We start from the raw sequence: 27959 nt of genomic DNA on the forward strand, positions 1-27959 counted from the left end.
TACAAAATATAATTAAGTATTTTAGCTAAATAATTAATTGACAGTATAATCGTGATTCGGATGACATATATTTATGAAATATTAATATTTCATAAATATATGTCATATTTGATCCCTAATACGGAGTTTCATACTTTCGAAACATCGAATTAAAAAAAAAATCATTTCAAAAAAATTAATAAAACATATCCTTAAAGGAAGGTCATAAAAAGTTAAGTTTGTTAAAAAAATGTTTTGAAAAAAATAAAAGACTCCACTTTTTCACAATTATTCGATTATCATTTGATAAAACTTGCAATATACGATATTTGATCTTATCATTTTTTTTCAGATATTTAACTATCTCTAATTAGTAGAATGAAAATTCTACTAGATGGTCAATATATCAAAGTTGTAAATTTTGACTTGTATGATAATATTTGCTAATTGATATTTTAGGCACATTGATATATTGGCTGAAGTCATTGTATTTATATAAGACGTTCAAATTGCAACTTGCGTAAAGTCCTAGCTTTTACTAAACATACATATGTATATATTCAAATCCAAATTCGTTCATATAAGTCAACGAATGACAAACATGAATTTCCTATACACTATAAATATAGGGCTTAGTGTTGAGTTTGTGCGTGGAAATACTTTACTGGTTTAGGCATAGTAGTTATAATAGGCCCCCTCCCCTTTATTAGTCAGATGGAGTTTCACCAATTAAGTATGTTACTACATATCTAACCCAAAAAATACTTCTAAATCAATTTACACAGCATATTTAAGCCTTCGTAGGAAACTGGGATTTTATGTACGCTATTTTTTTAAATTACTTTGAATATTTTTGCACTAGATTTTAATGTAGGAAATTTTAGTATGCTCCTGAAATATCTTTCAGAATAAATGTAACTTTTTTCAAAAATGTATTTTCTTGTAATTATTCACAAATTTTACAATTTTTTATGAAAGTTTCGTGAATTTTATTAATTTATTCACTTTTTAGTCCTTCTTTTGTTTTTGTCTATTTTCTATTTTTTAAAGGTATACGTGTTATTCCATATATCAAACTCTATCTCATCAAAGTTTTTATCGAAAATGAAATTATATTATTTTAACTCTAATGATCACAAATTACATCTTGTAGATGCCCAAATATAATGTAATTAAGATTAATTTTGAGTTTATGTCAACTGGGTATCATGAAAAAAAAGAGAGCTTAATATTTGCGTTAACGTATAACCCAAGTTAATTAACTACGTCAAAAAAGCATATTCACTAATGGAGGGTTAAATTTCCTTCTCTGGGAACAACTGGAATTCGAACTCATACACTTTTAAAAAAAAATTGTTTCCTTATCGATTAAATTTTTGTAATTGGATAAATATTAAATCATATTTTAAAATAATTTTTGAAATTTCTTTCCTGATTTTAAGATGAATAACTTCTCTCGAGTGAGTTGTTCCAAAGACCATTATAATTTTTGAAAGGTAATAGTCTTCATCAGTCTCACAAATAAAAAATGACATCTTTCTTCGAAAAAGAAAAAAAAATGTTTTTATGACAATAAAAAAAAGGAAGGAAACTTTGGCCAACAATTGACAAATTCGATCCATTGTAGTTTAGTTCAGTTTAGAAAAAATCCCTTAAGACAAATGTTGTCTTGATCCTTGTTTATTCGGTCCAGTAGTCTGTTGACTGGTACTATCGTCTTTAGAACTGTCAATCCTTATAGTTCTTATTTCTTGATTTTTTCTTTCAAAATTTTTTGGTTTATGAAGCCAAATAAGATATATACATATTAAAAACATGAAATATATGTTGCCAAAAATATCCCTGTTTTAATCTTATTGCAATATGATATGAAAATATTAAATTTTTACTTAGCGGTATAATTTATTTTGTTATATATTTGAATAATAATAATAAAATATATTTTTATCAATAACGTCATGAGGGATCGATTTGATCTTCTTAAAGTTCCAACAAATGGACTGAAGTACAATTATAAACAAGGATCAAGACAACATAAGTAAAGACTGAACCGAAAATAAGTTTTTTCTCTAATCGAGTCTCAACACTAATGGGAATGTATGTTATAAAAAAGAAGATTCTGTAACTGTAATAAAAGTAAATAAGAACAAACTGACTTGTTGAGCCCTCCCCCCTCATTTGCTCCCTTTTATTTTTGAACAGATGGATAAGGGAAAAGAGAAAAAAATAGAAAAGAAGAAGGCTTTTTTTTTGTCTTCTCTACATAGAGCTCAAAAGACATTTTTCTAAAAAAGGAACACAATAACTCGAGATAAGTATACATAAATATATATGTATAGTTACAATATTTCTTGAAGGAAGAAAGAAAAATGTGAATGAAGTAAATATGAAGAGAAAGAGAGAGAGAGAGTAAGGAGAAAGTACCCAATAAATTTCTCTCACATACCCATACAACCTTGGATTAAGCAAATAAGTAGTACATAGTTTGACAAAAATAGAAATAAAAAACCGAAAAATAAATACATGATGTAAGCACTTTTCTTCATCATCTCAACAAATCCTCATCCCTCATGAATAAATAATATAATTTGATTAGTGCTCTACCTACATTTATTTATATAAGCTTGTATAAGCAGATTGTCTGCTAATTTATACCTTTTTTTAATAAAATAAAATAGTTGAAAAGGACCCAACCAATATATTGAGTAGTTTAATAATATGAGTATATATGTATGTATGAATAAAAACAAATATATATTTTTTATTTAAAAAGATGAAATCATAAGTTTTTAAATGTTAGAATAGTCTTTAAACCCCGCCATAACTATTCCTTTCTCACTCTGTTTATTATCTTTTTTACTCAAATAATGAATCAATGATTAGAACTGAAGTAATGCTGTAATCATTTTCATAAATTATAATTTCCATAGTTAAGAAAAAAATAATAATCGTGTATGATTCGTAAATAAAATAATTGCCAAAAAACCTGGACCTGACCAGAAATAAAATACCTTGCTTCTTTATACGTACAATATTTAAAAATTATCCCATAAAACATTTAGAATGTCTAAAAATCCAGACAGACAGCACTACATTGCAGCAAAATTTCAACTTTGTTTTACTGCTAGATTCAAACAACGTGTCCCTAATTGGTTTTATCTCAAAAAGTATGAATTGGTCTATATAAACCAAAAAATTACTTTGGTGGAGTACATAGTCCTTTTAAAAATTACCATGTCTCCATAATTTTCTGATATTTTCCAGTTTGAAAGAGAATAATAAAAGAAAATTGGGTCAGATATAGTTAGTAACTACAAGGGATTTTCTCTGATTCAGAAAGAGATAAAGAATAACTAAATAATTTTAGTGAAAAAAAAGAACGAAAAATGAACCCCAATAAGTTCCTCATTTTTAATCATCTCTATAAAATCATAGCTTGTCGTACAGTGAAGACATACAACTTCATATATAATAATAAAAAGTATACCACACAAAATTATATAAGATTTATTATTAAGTTATCCAGACTTATTTATAGCTTATATCCATACAATTTTGCTCTCTTTAAACCAATGTAACAAAAAAATTAAACTATACACGTTTTTTCAAATTTTCTTTGGGTAAAAACAATCAGGAACAACACAAGACCATTTTTTTTCTAATGTATTAAAGGTGTGTCGTTTGATTTTTGTGTATTGATTAAACTATTTATATTTATTGTTAGTATTTGAAATGTTGTATTCTATACTCCCAAAAAAGAAAATATTTCTCCTGATAAAATCAACATCATCTCAATCCGAGAGTAAAAATTTGAGGACTAGTGGGAGTTGCTTTCTTATGATGAATAAATGATACAGTATGACTATTTTACATATGTTGTTGGGGATTAATTTGTGAAACAAAGCAAAACAGAGTATTTTCTGTTTCCTCCTAAAGAACCCCTATTGGGTGCACCACAGTTTAAACCATATTTTGATGGATGGTTATACCTACATATATAAGTAAATGTAGTGTATGTATATTGTACAATATACATCTAAAATATATATTGTACCCATATTTATTCTTTCTTTAAGAATGGACTCTTTTTTTTTGTCTGTAGGCTACAAAAATTTGCATATTTAAATTAATAACTATTTAGTTTTTGCATAAAAACTTATATACATATATGCATGTTTTATATTTTTATAATGTATGTACAATACGATTATACTACTATATTTATAAATGTACTATGTAGTTTCTTTATTTACAAAAACTAAAAAAAAATCATTTATATATTGTGTACAAGTTGTAACTCATACAAGTAGATTGTACTATTTGCAAATCAAAAAAAAAAAAAAATTAAATTAAGATTTTACTGTATAATCATAATGAAAATAATGTAATACATAATTTAATACTCTTCAAAGAATGAATATATGTATTCATAGAGTAACTTTTGACAAATTACTCATTGACAATTGTACTCTTTTGCACATTATCCATTTTAAATGCCCATACTTATATATATTACTCGTAAATAGACAGTATAGATGTAATTTTAATGTATCAAAATAAATACTCAATTGATAGTTTTTAATTATTGAAATGACTGAGGCCTCATGAGATGTTGAAATTGCAACTTGGTTAATCTACTTATATAAATTACAACTTGTAAAAAACTGTAACTCCTACACAACATATATATTCATATATGTTGTGTCCAAGTTTACGAAGACTACGTGATCAATATTTGTACAAACTCTTTTTTCCGCTAGGGGCTTTGAGCATACTTGAATAGTTATCCATATCTAAATATATAGCCTCCATGAACTCACTTTATTAATATAATTCAATAACAAGTTGAATCATCGACTGCATACGTCAGAAAATCATAAAGTAATTTAATATTTGATATCATAAAAAGCTCATCCCATCTTATGTGATAAAAAATATATCTGTACGACCAGGAATCTACTTGAGCTTACATTCACTTTCCTGCCACTTTGTTTTAAGGTTTTATCTTTTACCAATATATTATTTAATAGTTATAAAATAAATTTTAAATAGGGAAAAATTCATTCTTTTTCCTCTGCTAAACAATTGTGAACTGTCCAGAGAGACCATTTTTATTCTAAGGCAAGGATATAGTTTCTCCCTCAAGAAGAGCCACTATGAGTATACATATGAGGAAATGTAAAATTCAGTTCTGTTAGGTACATGGTCAACTTTCTCTAAGGATTTCAATTGTGTATTTATGTGTACATATATGTATATCAAAGAAAGAAGAGATACATTCTTCTCAACATTTAATATCATTTCTCATACATAGATACATATGCATTATACCCTTATAAATATATAGGAATAGGGCTGTATGTGAAAGCCAATACTTTCAAAAAAGTGATAACAAAGATTTAATGAGTAAATAATATATGTATAGAAAAATGTATTCAATAGTTACAAATGAACTAAGAAAAGTATATGGATTTTTCTTCACGCTTAGACAGACCCATTTGGGGTTTATTCACGCTCAGACATACCCATTTGGTTTTTCTTCACGCAATCAAGAAAGATGAGGATGCTTTATGATATAATTAATGCTTGTTTATACTAAAGGAAGTAATTTAAGGGAACATAAAAAGAATGTTATATGTACTATTTTTCATTAATCATGTCTATACAGATTTTTGCACTATAAAAAAATGAATATACTAATAACAAAAACAAGACCCCCATCATTAATTAAACTAAATTATAATCTTGAGTAATGAGCAAACATAAAGTAACAACCATAATAACATAAAAAAAAACAAAAAAACCCACCAAATCCCTAAAAATCCAATCTAATCAAGCAATCAATATTTCCTCAAGGATGATGGAATCCCTCATAAATAGAGATGTGAAACTTGCATGAATAAATAATATGATTTGCCGACAGATATCCCTGATAATTATCCGTGTCTGCTGATGACATTTGATTCTTAAAATATGAGTAGCATAATTTACTCTTTTTTTCTAAATATACACTCCCACTGATTTCCGCAATTTGTTACATTTATCCATATGTAAGGGGAATAGTGTGGTATGTTAATACCCTAACAATTATTTTGCAAGTTATATAAATTGTGTGGCATTATCATACATCAGTGTTGCACTAGCTGCACTCAATTTGGAGTAGTGATTGCGTTCACTACTTTAGTCATAAATAATTTTCTGAATTTACACACTATGAATATATTTTTTTTTCATTTTAATTAATTCTCTTCTCAACTTCAAGTAAAACATTATAGTCTGCAACATTATTTCGTTTTTTGAAAAAAGTAATTACGAGTACTCAAAGCTAGTTTAAGTGTAAATATCAATCAATTAAATATTCAGTCATATGTCCAAGAATAGTCCTGTGGGAATAGTTCATGAACACAAATAGAAGCAAATTGGTACATGCTTAATCAAAATAATTTGTATATATATTTTTCTTTTTGCAGATGTGCATTTTTCTATATTACTTCATAATCTGTTACTCGTTCATGTTAAAAGTGCCTATAAAGTCTAAAATATCAGTTAAATTAATTGTTAAAATATCAATTGAAAACATACATCATGCTTATTATAATTTATCTATCATAGCTTCTGTATCAATGGGCTTCAGAGCTTTACCAATAGTTGATACAAAATATTTGCAACATTAAAATTGATATTTAAGATAATCTATCATTAAATATAGTATGCTAAAAAGGTACATATTGTTTTGAACTTTATAGAGTTTAATCTCATTGTCACTACAACTCCTGCCACAAACTGAATTTATTATCAACTACCCCCACACTTCTACTACATATGCAAGGGCAAATCAGTTGTCTGGAAATTGATAAAACATGTATTATGTAATTGTAATGACATAATTCCTTGCTAAAAGAAGAAAAAGTACATTACACGTGTTTGAACACATCCTTCCCTACATGTTTTCTTTGTATATAGTCATAAACTCCATACATACTATTTTCTTTCTTTCCTCCAAATGAAGTACAAATGGATTCACGATGCATGTAGGTATAAGGGTTTCATGAAACGCTTCGTTATATGTATGTATGTATCTATTCATGTTGACATGAAACCCCAAAAACTATTCTCGATAAACGTATGTACAAATAATGAACTTATTTTTCAATGAAAGGAAATTAAAGGACATATCCTGCATGCAATCTACATAATTAACCATACCATGGCAATAACATACATATGTAAGTATAAGTCGAAAATAAATGTACTCAAGGAAGACATTTGACTTTAAAAGTATACCTATGACAAAGAAAGAGCTGATTAAAAATCATACCTCATGTATAGCATGTCAATTCAGAATAAACCATGGGATGAATATCGAATACATAGAGATAAAAAAAAGCACCTTTCATTAAACAAAAAGGAGAACTTTTAAGGATGAGGAGTTAATAACGAACCCCCAAGAGTTGTGTTATAGGCATGATCAAGACTAAAAGATCATATTCAAACAAATTATCTCCATTTACATTTGAAATTACCATTTTGATATGAAAGAGATATTAATTATTTGAAAATAAATATGTACCTGTAGAAGAAGTCGGATATCTCAAATCTAAAATTCCGATCGCATGGTTTTAGTAAAAGTAAACCATTGAATGTTGATTTTAACTCGACTAAGTTTTCTTTAAAAAATGAAAGCTCAAACGAAAACAATACGAAACAGAAATCACAAAATTGATGTATTTTTTAATTTATAAATACATACAGTTCAATATTTCATAGACATATTTTGTTAAATTATAGACTTTTGTATACAATGTTGTAGGATGAGTAAAGATACCCAAGAATTTCATTTATGTTTGATAAATTCGATTTGTTTTAATGTACTTAATTTGGTTCGGATCATATGGCCCCTTTCACATACATAAATATGTGAATCATAAATTATTTCATTGCGACATTGAATTTTTCCTATTTTAATTTGCAATTTGCAGTACCTTCAAACGGTTAACCAAAAATACTTTTTGATATAAATTATTAAAATACTTAATTTATCAAAGAATACAGTGTATTTAATTCCCGCTCCACTTTAAGAAAAATCCTTCTAGTTTGATTTTGTGTTGAGTTGCACACTATTTATTATTTATTTTCTTATTAAAGCAAATCAGAAGGCGGGGAACTCACGTTGAAAATTTTATTTTGCTTTGGATTCAACTTATATGTATGTGCCCGTATAAATTTTTCGGTAATGAACTACAGCTATTATTGAACATGAAAATAGACGAAAAGTTTATAAAATGACTACAGCTGATAGCTTTATGAAGCAGGGTATAAATATCCGAATTTATAAAATTAATCATAGAAAGTACAAAAACGTAAGAAGTAAAAAAATATCCATGAAAATAAAGTTTTTTAGAGTTTTCATATCTTGAAGATAAAGATAAAGTAACTGATCACTCCCCTTTCAAGTTTGAGTTGAGTTATTTAACTTCTATTGTAATTTGCTCTCTGTATGTTTCAGAGCGAATAATATAATTTTGATGGTAACATATATAGACATAGTAGTATTGTACCGGTGTTAATTTCTTTGGTACAACCCAGTTCGTAAATACAACTGAATAACATTAGCTAATAAGAAAAAAACAGCTAAAATTCTTCGGAAGGAATCGATTTTTCCCTTTTTTAAGGACAAAAAAGTGAGACAAGACTAAATTGACAGCCTTTAGGAGTACAAGAGGAAGGAAGGGAGATACTTCATCCCCCCTGACTAAAACTTCGTTGCCAAAATTTATTTTGTTTTTTATTCCAATTTAAAATCAACAATATTCAGTTTTCTCAATTTTTGGTCGAATTTTTAATATAAAAATAAATGTTTTGTCTAAAAAAAAAGTTATTCAATAAAATTATAACCAAATTCTCAAATATTTGTTTAAAAGTTTCGTTATGCTCCAAAAATTCTAGTAACGGTACTGTAGACAGGACTTAAGTGGACTGCAATCATTAGTATTAAATAAGGACAGACACAGTACTGAGCGTAGGTAGTATTTAAAAGGATCCCCAAAAAATTCTTGTTACTAAAAGTATTGTTTATCTTTGCCCAAAGTATGCACAATGTCTTAAAGACTCGCAACATATTTAGTTTATAGTTAAAATGAAAAAAAAAAAAATAAGAAGAAGGAGAGAGCAAGGTAAAGGTCATTCATAACTTCTCCTTCAAAAATTATTATACTATTATTTTATCTTACAACTTTCACATTTATTTCACAACTTTTATAAGTTATTATTACTTTTTTAATGTTATTTGTCTCCTTATTTAATAAAACGGAAAAACAACAATTTAAGAAGTTGAAAGATATTTTAAACTTAAACTCTAAGGAAATTGTAAATAAATAGAAACAAAATATGCTTGTTAATTTTGACAGGCCATTTTTGTACAAAGTACATATACTTGCAATATTTATATTTCATAGAGTTTTTTACTTTTTGCATCATCGGAAATATAAAAAGTTCACAAAGGTTCACAAATGTCAAATATAAACATATGTAACTCTGCTTGTACACATATATGTTGTGTAAAAATTGTAACTTTGTGCTAATAGATAGTACAAATTGCAAAAAAAGTTAGATGAAGTTTTCTCCACAACATATAACAAAAATGTTTATACAGTTATTCCATTTTCAATAGGTGGTTATTTTCGACCCTCTAGAAGGAATCCTACCCAAGAAATGTTTGCAACCAAAATCTTATGCATTTATTTCAAAATTATAAAATTTGGAAAGAGCTTTTTATGAAAATAATGATAAAAGGATCATTGTCAAAAAAAAAAAAAAAAAAAAATCAAAGGATATTTTTATCTAAAAATGTTTGCTCCTTTTTTTCAATTTCTCAATCTTTTTTGTTTTTTTTTTATTGAAACAAAAATGAATAGTTTTAAATATTGTCAAACTAATTAAATATATAAACTGACTGCTTTGTTGTATAAAATTACAATAATTTGAGGTCGGAAAGACAAGGTGTTGGCTCAAAAAGTGGTCAACTTAAAAACGAATTCATCAACTTAGGTACATACTCTGGTATACAATTGGTGACAAAAGTCGCATATTTTTTTGAATTTTGCTCCAAAAATAACATTCATGTTTCAATATTACTTCTACAAGCTTAGTTATTTCCCAAAAAGTGAAAGTGCGCCTCATAGCCCTTCTTTCACCCTACAAAATAAATAATTTTAATGAATCAAAATGAAATGAGATCATCAAATCCATAATGACCGAAGTGTAAATTTTTTTACATTGCAATTTAAACCTGTTTAAGCATTGAATATCATTGAACATTCATTTTTGCTTAAGTTGATCATGATGATCTGAATAATACTTTATCATTCTATTTTTTAGCCATAAAGTACTTTCAAAATAGATATTTGTAGCTATATTCATCAGAGCAAGTTCAAAATTGGGGCGCCTGACATTTTTAAAGTAGTTTAATTACATTTTTTTAGAAATTCTTTTTTCATGTTATCAGGTATATTATAAAGGGATAATATATACATTTTTTATTAAAAAATATAATTTTGATATAAAGGAGGCTTTAGAAAGTTTTATTGTGTTTGGACAACAGTCATGAGTCTTTTTTTTTTAAGGATATACAATACTTTTTTTCTGTTATTACTTATTTTTTCGTAGGGAATCTATGTAAAAAAAATTTACGTATAGTTTCATTTATTGTTTAAAAATTATTATTTCAATAGAAGGAGGTATTCCAATTTGGGAAAAAATCAAACTCTCAGTATCAATGTGTTAATAGTGGTTAATCAAAATGAGCGATTCTTTCTGTTAATAACTAGTTATACAACGAATAAACTGTAATCTGTAATTGATCTACACATTTATTATGTATTTAAGAGTAATGCATATAACTGTGGACATTTAAACTATATGATATTCAACCTAATACTTATCAATATCAATTATTAATTTTCATCAAAATAGTCAAAAATTATAGCATTTAAAATTCAACCATTCAAAGAATGTTCATTTATGTTTTACACTATCCATTTTATGATTACAGAAAATTCTTCATTTCAAATAATACTAGTTAACAATTAAGCCCCTGGGAATGGTGTGTTTTCTGATTGCTTTTAACTCGAAAAATATAAAAATAATTATTAAAGCAAAATATTTATCTTTCATGTTATTTCTTCAAGCAAAAATCCAAAATATCTTTGAAAGTATTGATTTCTTTAAAAGTGTTATTCTTCTATTAAGAATTTTTATGTCTTGTCTTTATGAAAAATTAATTTTTTTTTAGACTTTCGAAGAAAGAATACATTTTTTGTCATTTCTGAGTAATTGCAAGGCATTTTTTCCGACATAGAAAAAGATACAGAAATACGAAAATTTTGAATCTGAAAAAAATTTATTCAAAACTATATTTTAGAACTTTTAAGGGGAATAATAACACTAAATAATGTAAATGTTGGGAACTTTTTTTCTTTTTAAAAGCATTTTGTAGGATACTTAAAAATAAATTTAGTGTTATCTCCGCAGTTTTCATGTTTCTTGTTATAAAAGCAATAAGGACACAACATCATAATCAAAGGAAAAGAGTAGTAATTTTGTTGATTAGAGTCATTCATATATACATATTTTTTACCACTTTTACTATCTGTTTATACAAGTTACAACTTGTATATAATAAATATATAAGTATTGAGAGATAAGAAGAAAATCAAATCATTAATATCAATAATAAGAATAATATTGGAATTTCTTTTAAATTAATGATACACAACGATGAAAAAAGAAATAGTTTTTCATCCAAGTCAAAATAAAAATTAAATGCTTAAAAATACATTTTGCATACATAAAGGAAGATAAATAAAGAAGGGTGGAATACTTATTTATTCAAGAAAATATTTGACCCTGGCTTACTATATATATATATCTACAATATACATCACAATTACTTCCATACTATTTATAAATATAAATGATGTTAAACACAACTGATTTCTCCAATCAACTACACGCATGAAATAGGAGATATATTTTTATTAAAGAAGGAGAAGGGAATAGAGATTGGATTAAATTATTTTTCTCACAATATTTTCTTTCATAAAATGAAAACAAAAAATAATTAATGTGTTGTCAAGAAAGAAAGGATGGATACACTCTAACTCTATTTTATAATAACTAATATATACTCCTTCGGTATACCGGTACTAATGTGAAACCGGGACTCTGATGTGTTTAAATCAGTAATATACTAAATTGGTATTTGAACCGGTAATTACAGCGTCATAACACGATAAAAAATAATAAACTGCCAATGACGTAATCTCCAAATTTTTGAACTATATCTCCCCTCCCAAAAAATTAAAATGGCCTTCATAAAAAAAAAACAATCAACATGAAAATTGCCCTTGATTAAACAAATTCTTCCAATTTTCCCCTGTACTCAAAACATAAATCCTGCAGTCGCCTCTGGGAGTGCATCTGAATTATTCATTTTTTTTAATATTTTCAGAACAAAATAAATAATAGAAATGTATCAAAATACCGATACCAAAATATACTACAAAAATATTGCATCGTGAAAACACTAATATGAAAATTTGTGTAATTTGTTTTTCATAAAGGAAAAAAATGCAAAACCGAGGGTGTATTTTTTACTCAACAAACCCCTTAATAAGAATGATCAATTTAATTTTTAAGCTTTTTGCAATCATCATTAAAATTGTACATGATATAATACATAAGATGTACCATTTATTATTTTCTTATTCAAAAGTTGACTTACAAATTGTATTTTTACTCAATAAAAAAAAAAAAAAATTAGTTATAAAGAACATAATTGATATTTTGTTTTCAAAAGATACGTATGTCTCAAGAAATTCCAACAGGTGGAATCAAGATAGTTAGAGACTAGGAATATCAGTCATAATTCTTTAAGCCGTACTAGGCAAATCAGAAAAAAATGAAATAAAACTTTTTGCCATCGGATGTGCAACTTATTTTTAGGGTACAAGCAATATATAGTACTCATTTCCTTATTTATCCTTATTATGTAATACAATATTAGAAGTGCATCCCAATCTTTTATTCATGAAAACAGTGGGTCTGATATCATTTGTCTATAACTATGTTAGGTAGAATGAAATATGGAATACAAAAGGTTTTCGAAAAAGTGTTGCATATAAACTTGTATATGTGATTTGTAACTTGTGATTTTTAAACAAGTAAAATTGTACAAATTACAAATTGTAAGTCTTATCAAGTCATACTTAATTACAAAATGTGTCATTTTAATTGAATGAATCGATGTTAATGTTTCATTTTGATAAACATACTAAAAATACTTATTTATTATGTATTTACGAGTAATATATATAACTGCAGGCATTTGAGCTTTTATCCTGACTCAAAATACTCGTTATTTTGTAATTTTTCATGAAAAAAAAAAGTCAAGAATTACACCATATTTATTTCAATCATCTAATGAATATTCGGATATAAAAAAGTACGAAAAATTCTTCATCTCATTTTTGGTTACACCTTGCATATATTAAGTCATAGCTAGTACACAGTACATACATATATATATATGTATATTCAGAGGGCTTGAACTCTCTGATAAGTGTCAAAAGAATAAAATACTTAATAGCTACATACACATAGACAAGGTCCATACATATTAAAAGGTGTAGCCTTGATAGATGTAGTACATAGTTAATATATAAATGTAAAGAAAAGGAACAGTCGATCCTTCTTTGCCCATCCTTGCAAAAAAAAAAAAAAATGGAAACAGTTTCTCTCATCTTTCGATATGTATATAGTCACGAGAGAAAAAGAACAGGACGGAGAAGAGGAAGAGGAAGAAACAGGGAGGAAAAAAGTGTAGAAAGGAGGAGGGGGTTATAACAACCAAACTAATCATAAGAAAAAGAAAGTCCCCCCTCTATACATATGTATAAATATATATATGTATTTACAATGTACGTACATACGATGATGATATATAAAGATATATGTGTGTATGTTGACACATTCGTGGTACTGGTGGTCATACAACATACAAATAGGTACAATGAGTTATATACTACCCAGTCCCACTAAGTAAGTTAAGTAGTGTTGTGTCAACTCAAACAATTATCGACTTGGTTTACTTAAACCCATCATTTTTCTACTAGTCTCAAATTTAAAAAAAAACAGAGTCGGTTTTACATTTTATTTATTTGACTGGATTTTCAACACCTAACCTTATCATTAAATGAAGTTATGAGTTTTGTTCCTATGTGATTTACTAATCAATCACAAGTTATTCTCAACCTAAGGCAACAATATACCCTGTAGCTGCATTATTTAACAGAAATGAGAAATTTATTTCGTAAAAAGAAGTTGAAATGTATTCACAAAGAACTAGGTCCACCATTTTTTTAAGATTCGAAATTAAATTCGTGGGCATCCCTCCCTTGATAGCGTTTCAGATTTCATGCAATCCATTTCTGAAGATAAAAACAAGACAGTTACCGCTGGTTTTATGACGAACTCCACGATCTTAGAGTTACTCAAAAACTCGAGGAAATTGTATATAAAAAGTAGATAAATAACATCCACTCGGTATAAATATATATAAAGATAAATGCAACATAATATTACAGGCCATTAAATTAGCTGTCAAATGGCCTCGATCGGCCTGGAACTTTTTTTAAAGTTGCATTGTGCATTAAATGAGTAAGAATTTATTATTTGGCTATATAAATTATAGTATTTTAAAGCGTTCTTGATGATATTTAATCCCCTTCCCCCCTCCTTTTTTAATTTATCGACTTGAGTTCGACACAGCACTAAAGTAAAGTAGTGTAATTTTAGAAAGGGAGGAGAGATTGATTTTGGTTGCTCTTAAGAGATGTACATATTGTATATGTATGCATGGATATTATTTTAATTCATGCAATTTCCTACCATAAAGTAATATGTTATGTACACGCTACATATTCTTACGCATCTCATTCACCCTTTTTGTTTCTTTGTATGTGAAATAATAATAGTATTCATAAATGAATATTAATTTCGAATTTACTTTTTGTATTAGATTCCATATTTTGAAATATTATATTTTTAGGTGGGGGTGAAATGTATGTATATTTATGTAGTAGAGAAAAAGGACGAGGCTTCAGAGAGAAGGGAAAGGGAAATTATTTTAGTATTAGAGTGTTAGTTAGTAAACTTATATAACTACAATATATTGTAATGTAGTGATAAGTATATCTACGAGTATATAGTATTTAGAAAATGAATGAATGATTTTAATTTGCTTGCATGTAGAGAATGAATGTATTTATGTATGTTAACTAACGAGAGTTAGAGTAGTACATAATTTGTATGATGTAGTAGTAGAAGAAGAAGAAGAATTTAATTTTAAATGAATGTAAATACCTTGTGTGGAAGAGTACAGCTGTTTCTATAGGGTCTAGCTTTTATAGACTGATTTAGGTACTTGAAAGCCTGTTTCTCTTGCTTTTTAGCGAGCTGTAGAGTTTGTAAAGTTTGTAACTGTTGTTGTTGCTGTAAATCTCTTATTTGCTTTTGGAGTCTAGCTAACTCAGCTCCACTTACGTGCGGAAGACGCTGTCTCATTTTTTTGAGATTTTGCATCTGTTGCAAATACATTTGCTGTTGCTGACTCTGTAAATCCTGACCCATGATAGCCGCTGCAAGGGCTTGTTGTTGAAGTTGATCCGGTTGCTGAATTCTTCCAGGTAAGGCCGCCGCGGTGACAATCGGTTGTTGTTGCTGAACAAGAAGATGTGGCATCTGCTGAGCCCCAGATGAGACATTGATCATAGGACTGAGCTCTGAGCCCAATAAACCTGAACCACTACCAAGGAGGACAGGATGACCACCACTTCCCTGCTGTGTAGGAATTGATTGCTGTGGAGGAAAAGGAGGATAAGAAGAAGAACATTGGACATTGCCTAAAATGGGCTGCTGCTGCCCTAACACAGTGGGAGGTTGAGACGGGTGAGCGTACTGAACAGTTGCAACTGGCTGATGTGATATCAGGAGGGGTGTTGACTGTTGCCCCAGCCCATAGGTTACTTGGGAAAGAGGGACATTTGAGGCACCAGTCAATACAGCTCCTGTGGAACGGACAGTTGAAATTGCTCCCGCTGCCGCCGGGGAATTATAAACAGGCTGCTGCTGAGGAGTTTGCTGATACAGCATTTGAGGCTGTTGCAACTGATTGTGTTGCAGTGTTTGCTGTGTTTGATAAGGGACGGCGGCGGCGGTATTATTATAAAGGGTAGTGGTCATTTGAGGCTGAGAAACCTGTCCTTGACCAGGTAAATAATTAGCTGCTGCTGCTGCCAAGCGGCCTACCATTGATTGTGACTGCTGCATTCCTGGATGTGCCTGTTGCTGCAGTTGTTGTTGTTGTTGTTGTTGGGGTACCTGAGCGAATCTCTGTTGATTCATCATTCCACCCGTATTCATCATTGGCTGCTGCTGACCACGCATCATGCTTTGATTTTGAACCTGCTGCTGCTGAAGTTGTTGTTGTTGTTGTTGTGGAACTCCATGGATATATCCTGCTGTAGTAAATTGTTGCCCTGGTATAGATCCTTGCATCATATTAGAGTTATTATACATCATACCATTATTCATGGATTGACGATACTGTGATCCTCCTCCCTGCATATTGGAAGAACTACTACTATTTTGATGTCCCTGACTATTTAACTTGTGGGAACTCGTGGGTTGACTGCTGCTATGAGACGAATGAGAACGATTTTTAAGTAAATCCAATTCAATAGATGAGGCGGTAACGTTGTTTGATCGAGGAGGAGATGAATCTTCCAATCCTGAAAGAGGAAAAACAGTAACATTGTTAGGATATAGAAAAAGATATTTTTATTTTATAATCAGACTTACTTTTCATCCGCTTCTCGCGTATATCTCGAATATCCCCTGTAAGAAATTAAATAGAAAAGTAATTATTAGTAGAGCCTCTTATTTCAATATATTATGTACATATCCGAGTGAATCCTGTAAAGATATTTACATACACAGATATATACATGATTGTTGTTATATTGATGGTAACAATAACATGATGACCTATTATGTATTCTCGTCAATTTTCAAAAATCCAAGCACAAGTATATATGTATCATAGTATGAACACCTAATAACATAAACATATAAGTAAAGCCCCGAAATATCTCAAAGAATAATTTATTTGAGTGTAAAAAAGTACATACAACAGTATTATCCGATTTAATAAACCTTAAATAAGTTGTGCTATAATATACTTATTATCTGTACTATGTATGTATAGACATATTATTTAACAAGGGTCTGGATTCTCAACTCTCTCTGACTTAACGTACTAACAAACCTAAAATGAATTAGACAATTTTATTTATACTTATTTTTAACACAAAAACATTTTGTAGATACGTTACTGTAAAAATTATATTAATTAGAGTGACACAAACCCTTCTACACCCAGGAAGTATTTAATGACGTTGACAAGGCTATGCTGAAGCATGCTTAAAGTCAATTTCGTGGCCGCATTAAGGGTCTGACTGCCGCTAACGCCAATAAAATTGTATAAATAGTCACAGACTGGTCATGACTACAGCAGATCCTGAATCCTCCGTTGTGAATTTCAATTTATATAACTTTTTGTATATTGTTGCCATGATAATATACTGGAACTTAAAAACAATCCATAAAAGTTCACCATATTGTCTTTGTTGTGATATTAAGATATCACAGCAAAGACGACGGTTCAGAATCCGCACCCTGTGCAACAGCCAACTAATAAAAATGGGAATAATTCCATACAAATGTCATATAGAAACCAAAAGATCCTTCTTTTTTTCTGTTTACAAAAAAAAAACACTATTTATTTTCATTAGATAAATAAATGCACTGAAAGAGGTCCTTAAAACCTTTTACTGATCCTTTTCTTGGCTAAGAAACCCTATTTAGTAAATAAATGAATGTATATGTATCTTATGTTTTTTTCTCTTTATCCGTGGTTTGAGTTGAGGGTTTTCACTTTTCATTCTTCAGTTTAGAAAAAAAAACCACAATATACACACTACAACATTTCCGTCACATGACATTGAACATTAAATTTTGAATAAATAATAAGCCTTGATTACAATAAATTAATAACTCCTAACTCTCCCATCTCCCCCCCCCTCATCATCAAGGTCTACATATAAATCTCGGCAATAAACATATACATGTTTGTAGGTAGTTATAGATATTTATAGAAAGGACATACATACATAATGAGTCTGAATATCTGATTAAATGGGGGAAGGGAGAACGACGTTGTGGTGAAATATGTTTGTAATAAACAAATTTATTATTAGTATTGCCTATTATAGCCATGTTCATATGTAGACCATAGTTGGGTATACTAATGATATTCCTACAACTTATTTCAACAGTAGTCATTCTACAGTTTACAAATTACGTATCTATGTAATTAGTTCATATACGTAGGGTGTAGCAAGGTTAATAAGAATACAAAGTTATACCATAACACGTGTACGACTGATGTTTAACTTCCACCACGCCTTGACGTCATAGTGGATGAGTGGTTGCGTGTTTGTCAAAATCTGTTTTTCTTCCCAGCAGTTGGGACAATACATTAAATTGAAAATTCTAGATATAGAGATGTCATAGGCTATGGGTCGTTGCATGTTTTGTCAAACTCTACTTATCTTGCCCAGCAGTCGGTACAATACATTAGATTGAAAATTCTAGCAAGCCTGATTACATGATGGTAAAACCTTGCATTTTTATTAACCTTGGGGTGTACTAGGTATGTTACTCCGAAGGTATGAATCAAGTGGTGAAATAAAGACCGCTGGATAAATATTTGTCCAAAATGGGGGTCTATACTACGTTTTTTTTACCACTAGAAGCACTGAAGTAACCATTGTATCTCCATGCATACATCCTTTTAATTAAATTTACAAGGTGAATTCTGCAATGGAAATAAATAATTGAAAACGTCATGAGGGGAAACTAGTATAATTTTGTGGTATTATAAAAAGTGTAAAAATGCTACGTAGACAAGGAATCTACTAGAGCTAACAGGGGGATTCGCTACACAGTTTGGGATCACCCTAAGCTATAAAAAAGTGACAAAATTACGACCAAGTAATATATTTTTTCAGTTGGTTACGAAAATACTTTTTGCCTGCTAGTTGTGCATGAGAGTGCCATGAATGATTCTACTACTAACTACACAACCACATAAAATCATCTGCTTAAATACATTTTAATACCTTAAATTCAGCCAAGTGAAGAAGAAAATAGCATACGTCACAAAAGTAACGTCTTCTGATGTATTCCGTAAAAATAAGAATATATTTTTGGGGAAAAAGTTTCCTCGTAGCTACGGAAATCTTCTCAAGCCAACAGATGCGTTTCATTACTTTATTTTATAGCTTTAGATCACCCCAATTTGACTCTTTTTCTTTCCTCTATCAAGACTCAGAAGAAAAATTATAAGACAAAGACGACAAACTTTGTCTTGACAATTTGATTATAAACAACATCAACAACAATGGAAAAAAAAACTTTTAAGAAATTATTATATAGAAATATGTATGTACATATATCTCAGTATGGGAATAAGACTCTGGAAAAAGTTGGACGTGATAATTAAATGCTTATATGTTATCGTATATAACTTGAAGATATGTATTTGTTTATTGTACAAGTTGGGATTTATAATGCCTCAAAAGGATTTACTTAATCATAAACCAGCTTTGGTAATGAATAACAACTATTAATTGCAAATATCATTTCATATTCATCAATTAATATGTTGTATTTTTATAATACATTTATGAGTCATCCCACTGTGGACGCAAATGTGCTACTCCAGGGGTTCTCAAAGTGCTCCACGAGAAGCCTTAGGACCTTGCTAGCCATTATTCTATATATTAAAATATTTACCGAGCCAATTTTGAAATTACCCAATCATATCATGTATGGATAATATTTTATGGCAAAATTGCAAAATGAACGTGTCAACAATGACAGAATACTATAATTGTAAAAAAATAAGAATTCATTTTAAAAAATAAATTTAATATTAATAAATATTGTAAGGGTACAGGGAAAAATGTTCGACTTTACAAAGAGATCAAAAGCATAAATAATTTGAAATCCTTTAACCACATAATATTTATAATTAATCAATAATAAATAGTCATAAAAAAAGTCCAACATTTCCTCATTAATATATTTTCCGTGTACAAGTTGGAACTTATAAAATGAAAATTATAGAAGTTGCAGTATCTACGCTTCATTAAACCTGGTTGAATTACAACATGAATCATTTTAATTGTCAACTATACATAGAACAAAGGACTTCATTTTGATCTATTAAAATTACATGGTTATTATGTACGAGTATGACTAGTAATATACTTTGTAGACATTTGAACATTTATGTGCAATAAATACGATTATAGTTTCATAATTTTCATATAAAAGCCAAAAATAGCATCATTGATATATGGATCATCCATAAGGATATTTAATTATTCAATTAATCTCATCACAAGTACTCTTATGACTCCTTTTAAAATTATTCATCAACTTTTGGGTTGCAACTTGTACAATATTCTTATACAAGTTACAACTTATACTAAATCGCAACTAGAAGACGATATATATATATATAATCGAGTCTCTCATGGAATGTTAGTCAATACTTAATATCCATATACAGAGTAAATTATTCATTGAAATTTATTGATTTACAAATTTAGACATTGTATGTAATAGAATTATTTAATTTGTTTGCATAGAGCAAAAAGGTGAATAATATTAGGGGCTCATAATATAGAATTTTTTAAAAGTAAAATATTTTACAACTAATATTGATTACAGCTGATCTTTTACCTAAGAAACGAAACGAATTCAAAATTATGGGAGTTTTTTTTCTTCTTTTTGAAATACATGATATATACGTACTGAATACATACAGACTGTAAGGAATATGTAATTATTGTAACATCAATTATGATATAAATCTTTTTTTTTTTTTTTCATCAAACACAATCAGATTATTGGAAAATGAATGCATTAATTACTTCAATCATAAAATATAATACAAAAAAAACCGTATTATTATAAGTATAATAGTTATCAAAATTAGCTTTTTTCTTTCTTTCTTTATCTAAATAAGTCTCTCAGAAGTGAAAATAAGGATTGCATTTGGATTGATTCATTCAATATTTATATATCTACTTTAAGACATACTTTCTACAATTATGTAAACATGAGGAAAATAATTTTTGCTTATTTTGAGTACAAGTTGCAACTCGTATTTTAAGGAAATTGCACAGGTTATAAAGTACCATCAGTAATTTTGTAATTTATAGCAATTAATTGATGCTATTATTTCATTTTAATTTTTTGAAATCATGCAATTATTATGTATGTACGAATAAAACATATAAATTTGGGCATTTCAACTTTACAATGTGTCACATATTACTTTTCTATTTGTCATTTCCATCAAGGATCATATTTTTGTTGCAATTTGGACACGACATATATAGAGAAGAATGGGGCTAGTTGGCGTTCTTTAATTTTATAGTATTTTTCAACGAGCAATGCTACAGTATTTTAGTGGAACTCCTATCTGTTAGTGTAACATAATGTTGGTACACTCAATCCTAAACTGTGACTCATTTTCTAAATTCACAACTTTACAGAAATTTTTATTTATTTAGTTGGTAAATATTCAGTAACGTGTTAATCATGGAAGTCAAATCAAAGAGTAGTTGTGTGTGTGTGGGGGGCTCTTGTTAGTCTGAGCAATAAAAAAAGAAGGAAAAATACAAGGACAAAATGCCTCTCAAGATAAATTTATAATTCTCGTCAACAAATTAATGATATTACTTTAATAATATTATGTTTGATAAATTTATTTGTTTAATAGATTATTTGAAATATACTTTTAGTTTTAGTTAGATCAATTATTTTTCAATTATATCGATGGTTACCATTAATTATCAGTAATCACTACTTGTCCCATCAATAGAGCAATTTGACTCAAAAAATAATTAACATTAAAATTTATATTACAACTAAATTTACGTCGACTATAATATAAAATTTGTGCCAAAAAATGTATATTGTTTTGAACTATGCACGAATCTAAATATCTTTTTATAATTTGAGTAATATGTCAAAAGGTGGAAAGTTATCCATCTACATCTAACATACTAAAAAGGCAAAATTGTCGAAATCCTCTCTTACATTTTAAAAAGTATATATTGGTAACTTACAACATATTAGTGGCCTTATAAGCAATTATTTTTGAAAATTCAAGCGCATTAGTGAGCAATGATAAGTATAGTCTATAACTTGATCTCTGTCAGCAGATATGCCGTAGTTCATAGTTAAGAACATAAACTTTATTTAATTTATACTTGCAAGGATTTCGACGAATTTTTAATTATTATATTAAAAAGGTTTTAATGTTATTTATAATAATGATATATACTGGTATTGTCAAATACAAATATTTCTAACCAACTCTGGTAAAAAAATTAATATCGATATTTTGATACTTATTCTACTAAAAATCGACTGAAGGATTTTCCAACTTGTAGGTTTTTCGGGAAAAATTTGAAAATATTATGAAAGAATATTTTCATTCTTGCTTTGTTTTATGCTGTACAATTTTCAAGCTAAAAAATGGGGGGTAGTACCCAGTCGGGTACTACTATAGTACATATACATAACAAACTCATGGATATTTGTGTGTCATACACTGATTGTTATCATCACTATACAACATTAATATAATAATGAAATTATGAGAAAATGACTTACCCAAGGCCTTCGAGAAATTATCAAGCATTCCTGAGATGGAATCGTCCTCCCCATTATTGTTATTATTATTGTGTTGATTACTACTATTATAACTATTGCTTTGGTTATGATGAAGAGACGTATTTCTTGATTCCTACATGAAAGGAAGAACCTTTTGTTATTAGAATTGAGAGTGTGAGGAGATTCTGGTGCTTGCTGAGTTATCAGCGTTAGAAATTGAGTAAATTTGAGAGCTATTAGTAGTAGTAGTAGTATTATTAGTAATAGTATCAGTAGGGGCGGCTTTTTTGTTGGGAAGAGCAGCAGAGTCGTAATGGCAGAGTAATTGGGTGGAGGTATTGAATTTCGACTTTGTTTTATTATTAGTGTAATATAATACAAGAGATGTAGGTTTGTATGCGACAATTTGGTATTTTTTAAACAGCAGGGTATAAGAGATATATGTGAGCAGCATTATTTTTCTGTTTGACAATAATTATTTGTTTGAAAACACTATACATAGATATATATATATATTTATGTAATATGTAGGTAGGTACTATGTAGAGCAGTGATGAATGGAGCTTTTTAAAAGAAGGGATCGAAAACGAGAGCAACAACAACAACAAATGATTTGATTCGAAAATATGATTTTTTTTTTTTGCTTTTCTGGCAGTGAACACTTTGATTAAAGGTGACGTGAGAAGAGTAGAAATAATTATAAAATAAAAAAAATATGACTAAGAATGAAACGGCTTAGAAATTTTAATAGAAAAAGGCTATGAAGAAGAAGAAATAATGCTTCCCTCTTCAGCTTCTTCAGAGGTAGGTAGTCAGATTCAAGTCAGCAATGAAAATCATCATTTATTTTTCTGTTGTGTTTAAAGCTTTTGGAGTGAGATGAAGAATGATGATAAAGAGTTGAGAAGGGTTTGATGATAAAAACGTTGATCTTGATTATGACGAATAAATTGATGAAAGGGAGCCAAAAGAGAATTCCGCAACATTTTCGCAAATAGCAGAGAAACAGAGGCAATCAATCAATCAATCTAAGTTCACTAAAAGCTAAAAACCCTTGTTGATGATGTCAGAGTAAAAAAAACTAAAAAAAAATAACAAGAACCAACAATACACTCACTAAATTAATAGTATGATGACACACACCAACACACACTTGAATAAGAAAAAAACAACTATAATTTTGAAAAGCTAAAATAATAGCAACAGTATTTGTCGAATTAGTGTTTGTTTATTTTCTTTGGTCCCTAGATGGTTGATGGTATTAGTCGTATTATAAGCACTGTATCAATTAGGATATTAATTAATTAATAATAGTCGTTTTGTAGGGGTACTAGATGTTGTTTCACATTAATTCATTTATTTATTATTCACTTCAACACACCTTTTGTTTTTAATTCACGGATTTTCATTTTGAGGAGATACACTCAAAACGTACTGTTTTGTGAAAAAGAAGTGACGTCGAAACAGAAGAAGAATAAGTACTAGTGATGTCAAAACTATGATTATTGAGCAAGGGATAATATTCGGTTGGCCTAGTGTAAATATCCATGCACAGAGAAAAGAGTCGTGATTTCTGACTTTTCATTCTACTAATGATTATGGCGTATTTAATATATTATTATTATATTGATATAGTAGTCGTTGCCATGTAGAGCTGTGCAAAAAGATACACAAACACTAATTTCTTCTTCTTTTCTTTCTCTCTGCTCAGGAGTTAGATATGAGCATAGGTATATATGTAGTATGTAACTCAATAACTCGACTAACTTTAGTAAGAGCACAGACCAGGAGTACGAACACTAATAATAAGATCAAACAATCAGGACTAGAGCCACCACATGAGAGAAGAAGACGTTGTATATGTATAAAAAAGAAACTACAAATGATGATGTTAGTACACAATAGCAAACACACTTGAGATTTATGTTGTATGTGTGAAGGAAGTGAAAATAAAGATATAGTTTGTGTTCATTTCGATTTTCACATTATTATCCTTCTCACTCGGATTTTCAAAAATAAGTGTCTAAACAAATAGAAAAAAAATAAGAAAAAAACAACATAATTCCTGTCTTTCCAGACTTTGTTCGGGCACTCAAGTTTTATTTTGTTTTTTTCTTCTTTTTCTTGTTTCTCTGTTAGACGACTTAAAGAAGAAGAAAAAGAAGCGGAAGAAACTGTATAAGAAGAGGGAGAGAGAGAGAAAGGCCGAAGAAGGCTGTGAAAAGGAGTAGTAGCGGTTAAATGCGGGTGCGCAAACCAAAGGGTTCTCTCTCTTCTCTTCTCTTATTTCACACGAGGAAAGAAAGGAGAGAGGAAAAAGGGCTTCAACAAAATATAAGGGGGGAGGGGGAGAAATCCTCCGTATGGCAAGCCGAAAAGTCTTATCGATCTGCCTCCTTTTTTTTATTTGTATAAATTGTATATACTAAAAAGGAATAAAGAAAGCAGCAACCTCTGAGTAAAAAATAAAAATAAAAAAAACAACTCGTTTTTTTCCCTCATCAGGCCTGAATTGCAAAGGAGAGAGTAAAAAAAGAAGAGGAACTGATATGAAGAATTTTGTTGGTTAATGGATATTTTATATGAATGTTCCTATATACTAAATATGCACATATTTAAGGCAAAGTACATCATTGAAATAAAATCATGAGGGCACATAGTTTTTTGGTGTGTTTATTATCCTTGAAATAGGAACTTTTACTATATCAATTTTTAATTTAGTTCTAGGAATTTCACAGAGTAATTCATCAAAACAATTGCTATTTTATAAGAGAATCTAATCAGGCAAGTATTTTCATATATTAAAACAAAATAGGAAAATAGTATTTTGCTCAGAAAATATTAGTCTGATTAGGTCATTCTACGAAAATAATAATTATACAATTTGGATTTAAGTTTTAATTCGATTATGAATTATGAAAATTGGTCAACAATTACTTGAAACATGAACACTTTTTTAATTTCGCTCAAAACAACCTTCGTACATACTAATAGGTAAAACAAAGAGCTTAATTTTATAAGTATTTTGTTATACAAAAACTTGTCTGAATAAGTTATATAATAATATAACGATTATATGTACAAAGTAAATCCAAGTTTTAACTCAATTTTGAGTTCAGATAATCCGTAAACAAATGAATGAAATATAAATACTTCTATATATTGCTAAAAAAAACCCATACTTTTAATAGACAAAAAAATGTTTTAGAGAACTGTTCTGTTGAAATAGCTACAATTAAATGAAATTTTGAAAAAAGTTCCTATTGTAAGTATAATAAAGTCAGAAAATAGTGTAGTTCTCTCATGACTTTATTACAAATATGAACTTCATAAAGATTGAATAACAATCCAAATTATTACTGTGCTCTTTAGAGACATTCCAGTCAAAAGAAAAAAATGACCTTGCATGATTGATGAATCTCTAATCCAACAATACAATCTTTTATACATGTATATTTTATATTTAAATGTCTATTTTTTGTCAAGGGGGAAAGGAGACATTAAATTGTAATTAGAAGAGATGCAATTTATCTCTTTTACTCTACGTATCCATTAGCTTCATCGACGTACTCATTATTAAACTATGTATGTATATAGGAAGGTTACTTGCTGTTTCAAGAACACAACTAAGAAGAATAAGATATAAATAATTCGTTTGTGCAGGTTATAAAATTTTATTTATGTACACCATGTTTTATGTAAGAACATACTATTATGTTCATTATGTAACGATTTACAAAGAGTAGAGAAGAAGCCAGTAAAGTGTCTTTTAAAAGAGAACGGGATAGATAGGTAAACATGCACAATTTTTAGTAGGGGTAAGGAAATGGAACGAAAGCTTATAGTTAGAGTTGTAGAAAATATGACCCTTCACTGTGTAAAAAAGAAACCGAAAAATGACATAAAACTCTCACAATTAAAAGAATATTTTCTCGATAGCAGCCTTGCTGTCATGACGTTTCATTCAATTAGATGTGAGCAGCTATGAGAGGAAGGGCGTAAACACAAATTCCACTCAGTATTTAGTGAAGATGTTTTGACAGAAAGTACTCTAGTCCAACATGAAATTACACTAATTATAACTCCGTAATAAATCCTTGGTGTTACTTTTCGTTATTCATGAGCACTTGCCCACCTGCATCTACTTTATACTGGGACGTTCTCTCTTCTAGTGTAATAAAGGATTAACACTTTTGGAAAGTAAAAAAAAAAAAAATACTTTTCAGGCTCCATTAATGAAGTCTCTTTTTCTTTGTAGGTCATATTTTCCACAAATGGGATTGTAAATACTAAGCATTTTTGAGCGTGGGAGTTTAGTTGTTGTTGGCAACCTCAAGAGTGTTTTATTTTTATTTTCTCAACTGTTATCATTATTATTTCATTCTTGAGGAGATGAAAAATAAATGACAGGTAGAGAATACCAGTGAGGAGCTATTGGAGAGTTTTAAGATTAAGTCCTTGGAGTAGAATAAAGGATTGACATCAGTTTAATTCCTCCTTATATTCTTGCTTGATATGGAGTGGATCTTGTGTGTATTTACTTTATTTTATAGCTGCTTGCGCCTAATTTAATGAAGACAGGTAAACTGGTCTCCTCGAAAGCATTCTTCAGATTGTCAGGATTAGCATGTTAATTTTCTGTTTCTTTATTAATAAAATGATTGTATATCCGTATAATAGACACCCCTCATCATCATCATAAAGTACTTCCTTACTTCATACGTCTGTTCGTACAAACATATATATGTAGAGGAGGAGAGATACATAAAATGATTCAATTTGTATGAATGTTAGAAGGTATATAGTAGTACTTTTGCAACAAAAGGTGATTTAAACTAATGACTTTTTTCTTCTTCAAAAAAGAGCAAATACATATGGTTAGTTGTAGTTCTGTATGTATAACTAAATATATATATAAATAAACATATTTAACATAAATAATATACTTAGACACATACACATACCTTGAAACAACAACTCTAGGAGAAAGCATCTCATTCACACAGAAATCTACATACTAAAGGATGAGTTAGAAGAAATACACCATCACCACCCAGCGTGTGTTCTTGGGGTGTGTTGTATTGAATCAGTGAGTAACGCGACTCATA

General features: G+C 29.0%; 1 protein-coding gene across 50 annotated transcripts in view; it reads right to left on the reverse strand.

Moving 5' to 3' along the window:
• LOC121116051 (uncharacterized) overlaps positions 1-27959 on the reverse strand; it is a 222217-nt gene that overhangs the window by 67767 nt on the left and 126491 nt on the right. For 17 of the 50 annotated variants that reach the window (XR_005863752.2, XM_071887962.1, XM_071887954.1 and 14 more), the window contains 3 exons: positions 22852-22984; positions 16897-16932; positions 15400-16826 (listed from right to left, as the gene is read on the reverse strand). The exons of 1 other annotated variant lie outside the window; for it this stretch is intronic. Coding sequence is in view for 48 of the 49 variants with exons in the window: in XM_071887962.1 (XP_071744063.1) it covers positions 15400-16826; positions 16897-16932; positions 22852-22984 (1596 nt within the window). In the remaining variant the exon portion in view is untranslated. The remainder of the gene's footprint in view (positions 1-15399; positions 16827-16896; positions 16933-22851; positions 22985-27959) is intronic. 32 more of the 50 variants (XM_071887980.1, XM_071887978.1, XM_071887982.1 and 29 more) reach the window with 9 other exon arrangements.

Source organism: Lepeophtheirus salmonis, chromosome 4 (genome assembly GCF_016086655.4).
Source record: "Lepeophtheirus salmonis chromosome 4, UVic_Lsal_1.4, whole genome shotgun sequence".
Lineage (NCBI taxonomy): Eukaryota > Metazoa > Arthropoda > Copepoda > Siphonostomatoida > Caligidae > Lepeophtheirus > Lepeophtheirus salmonis.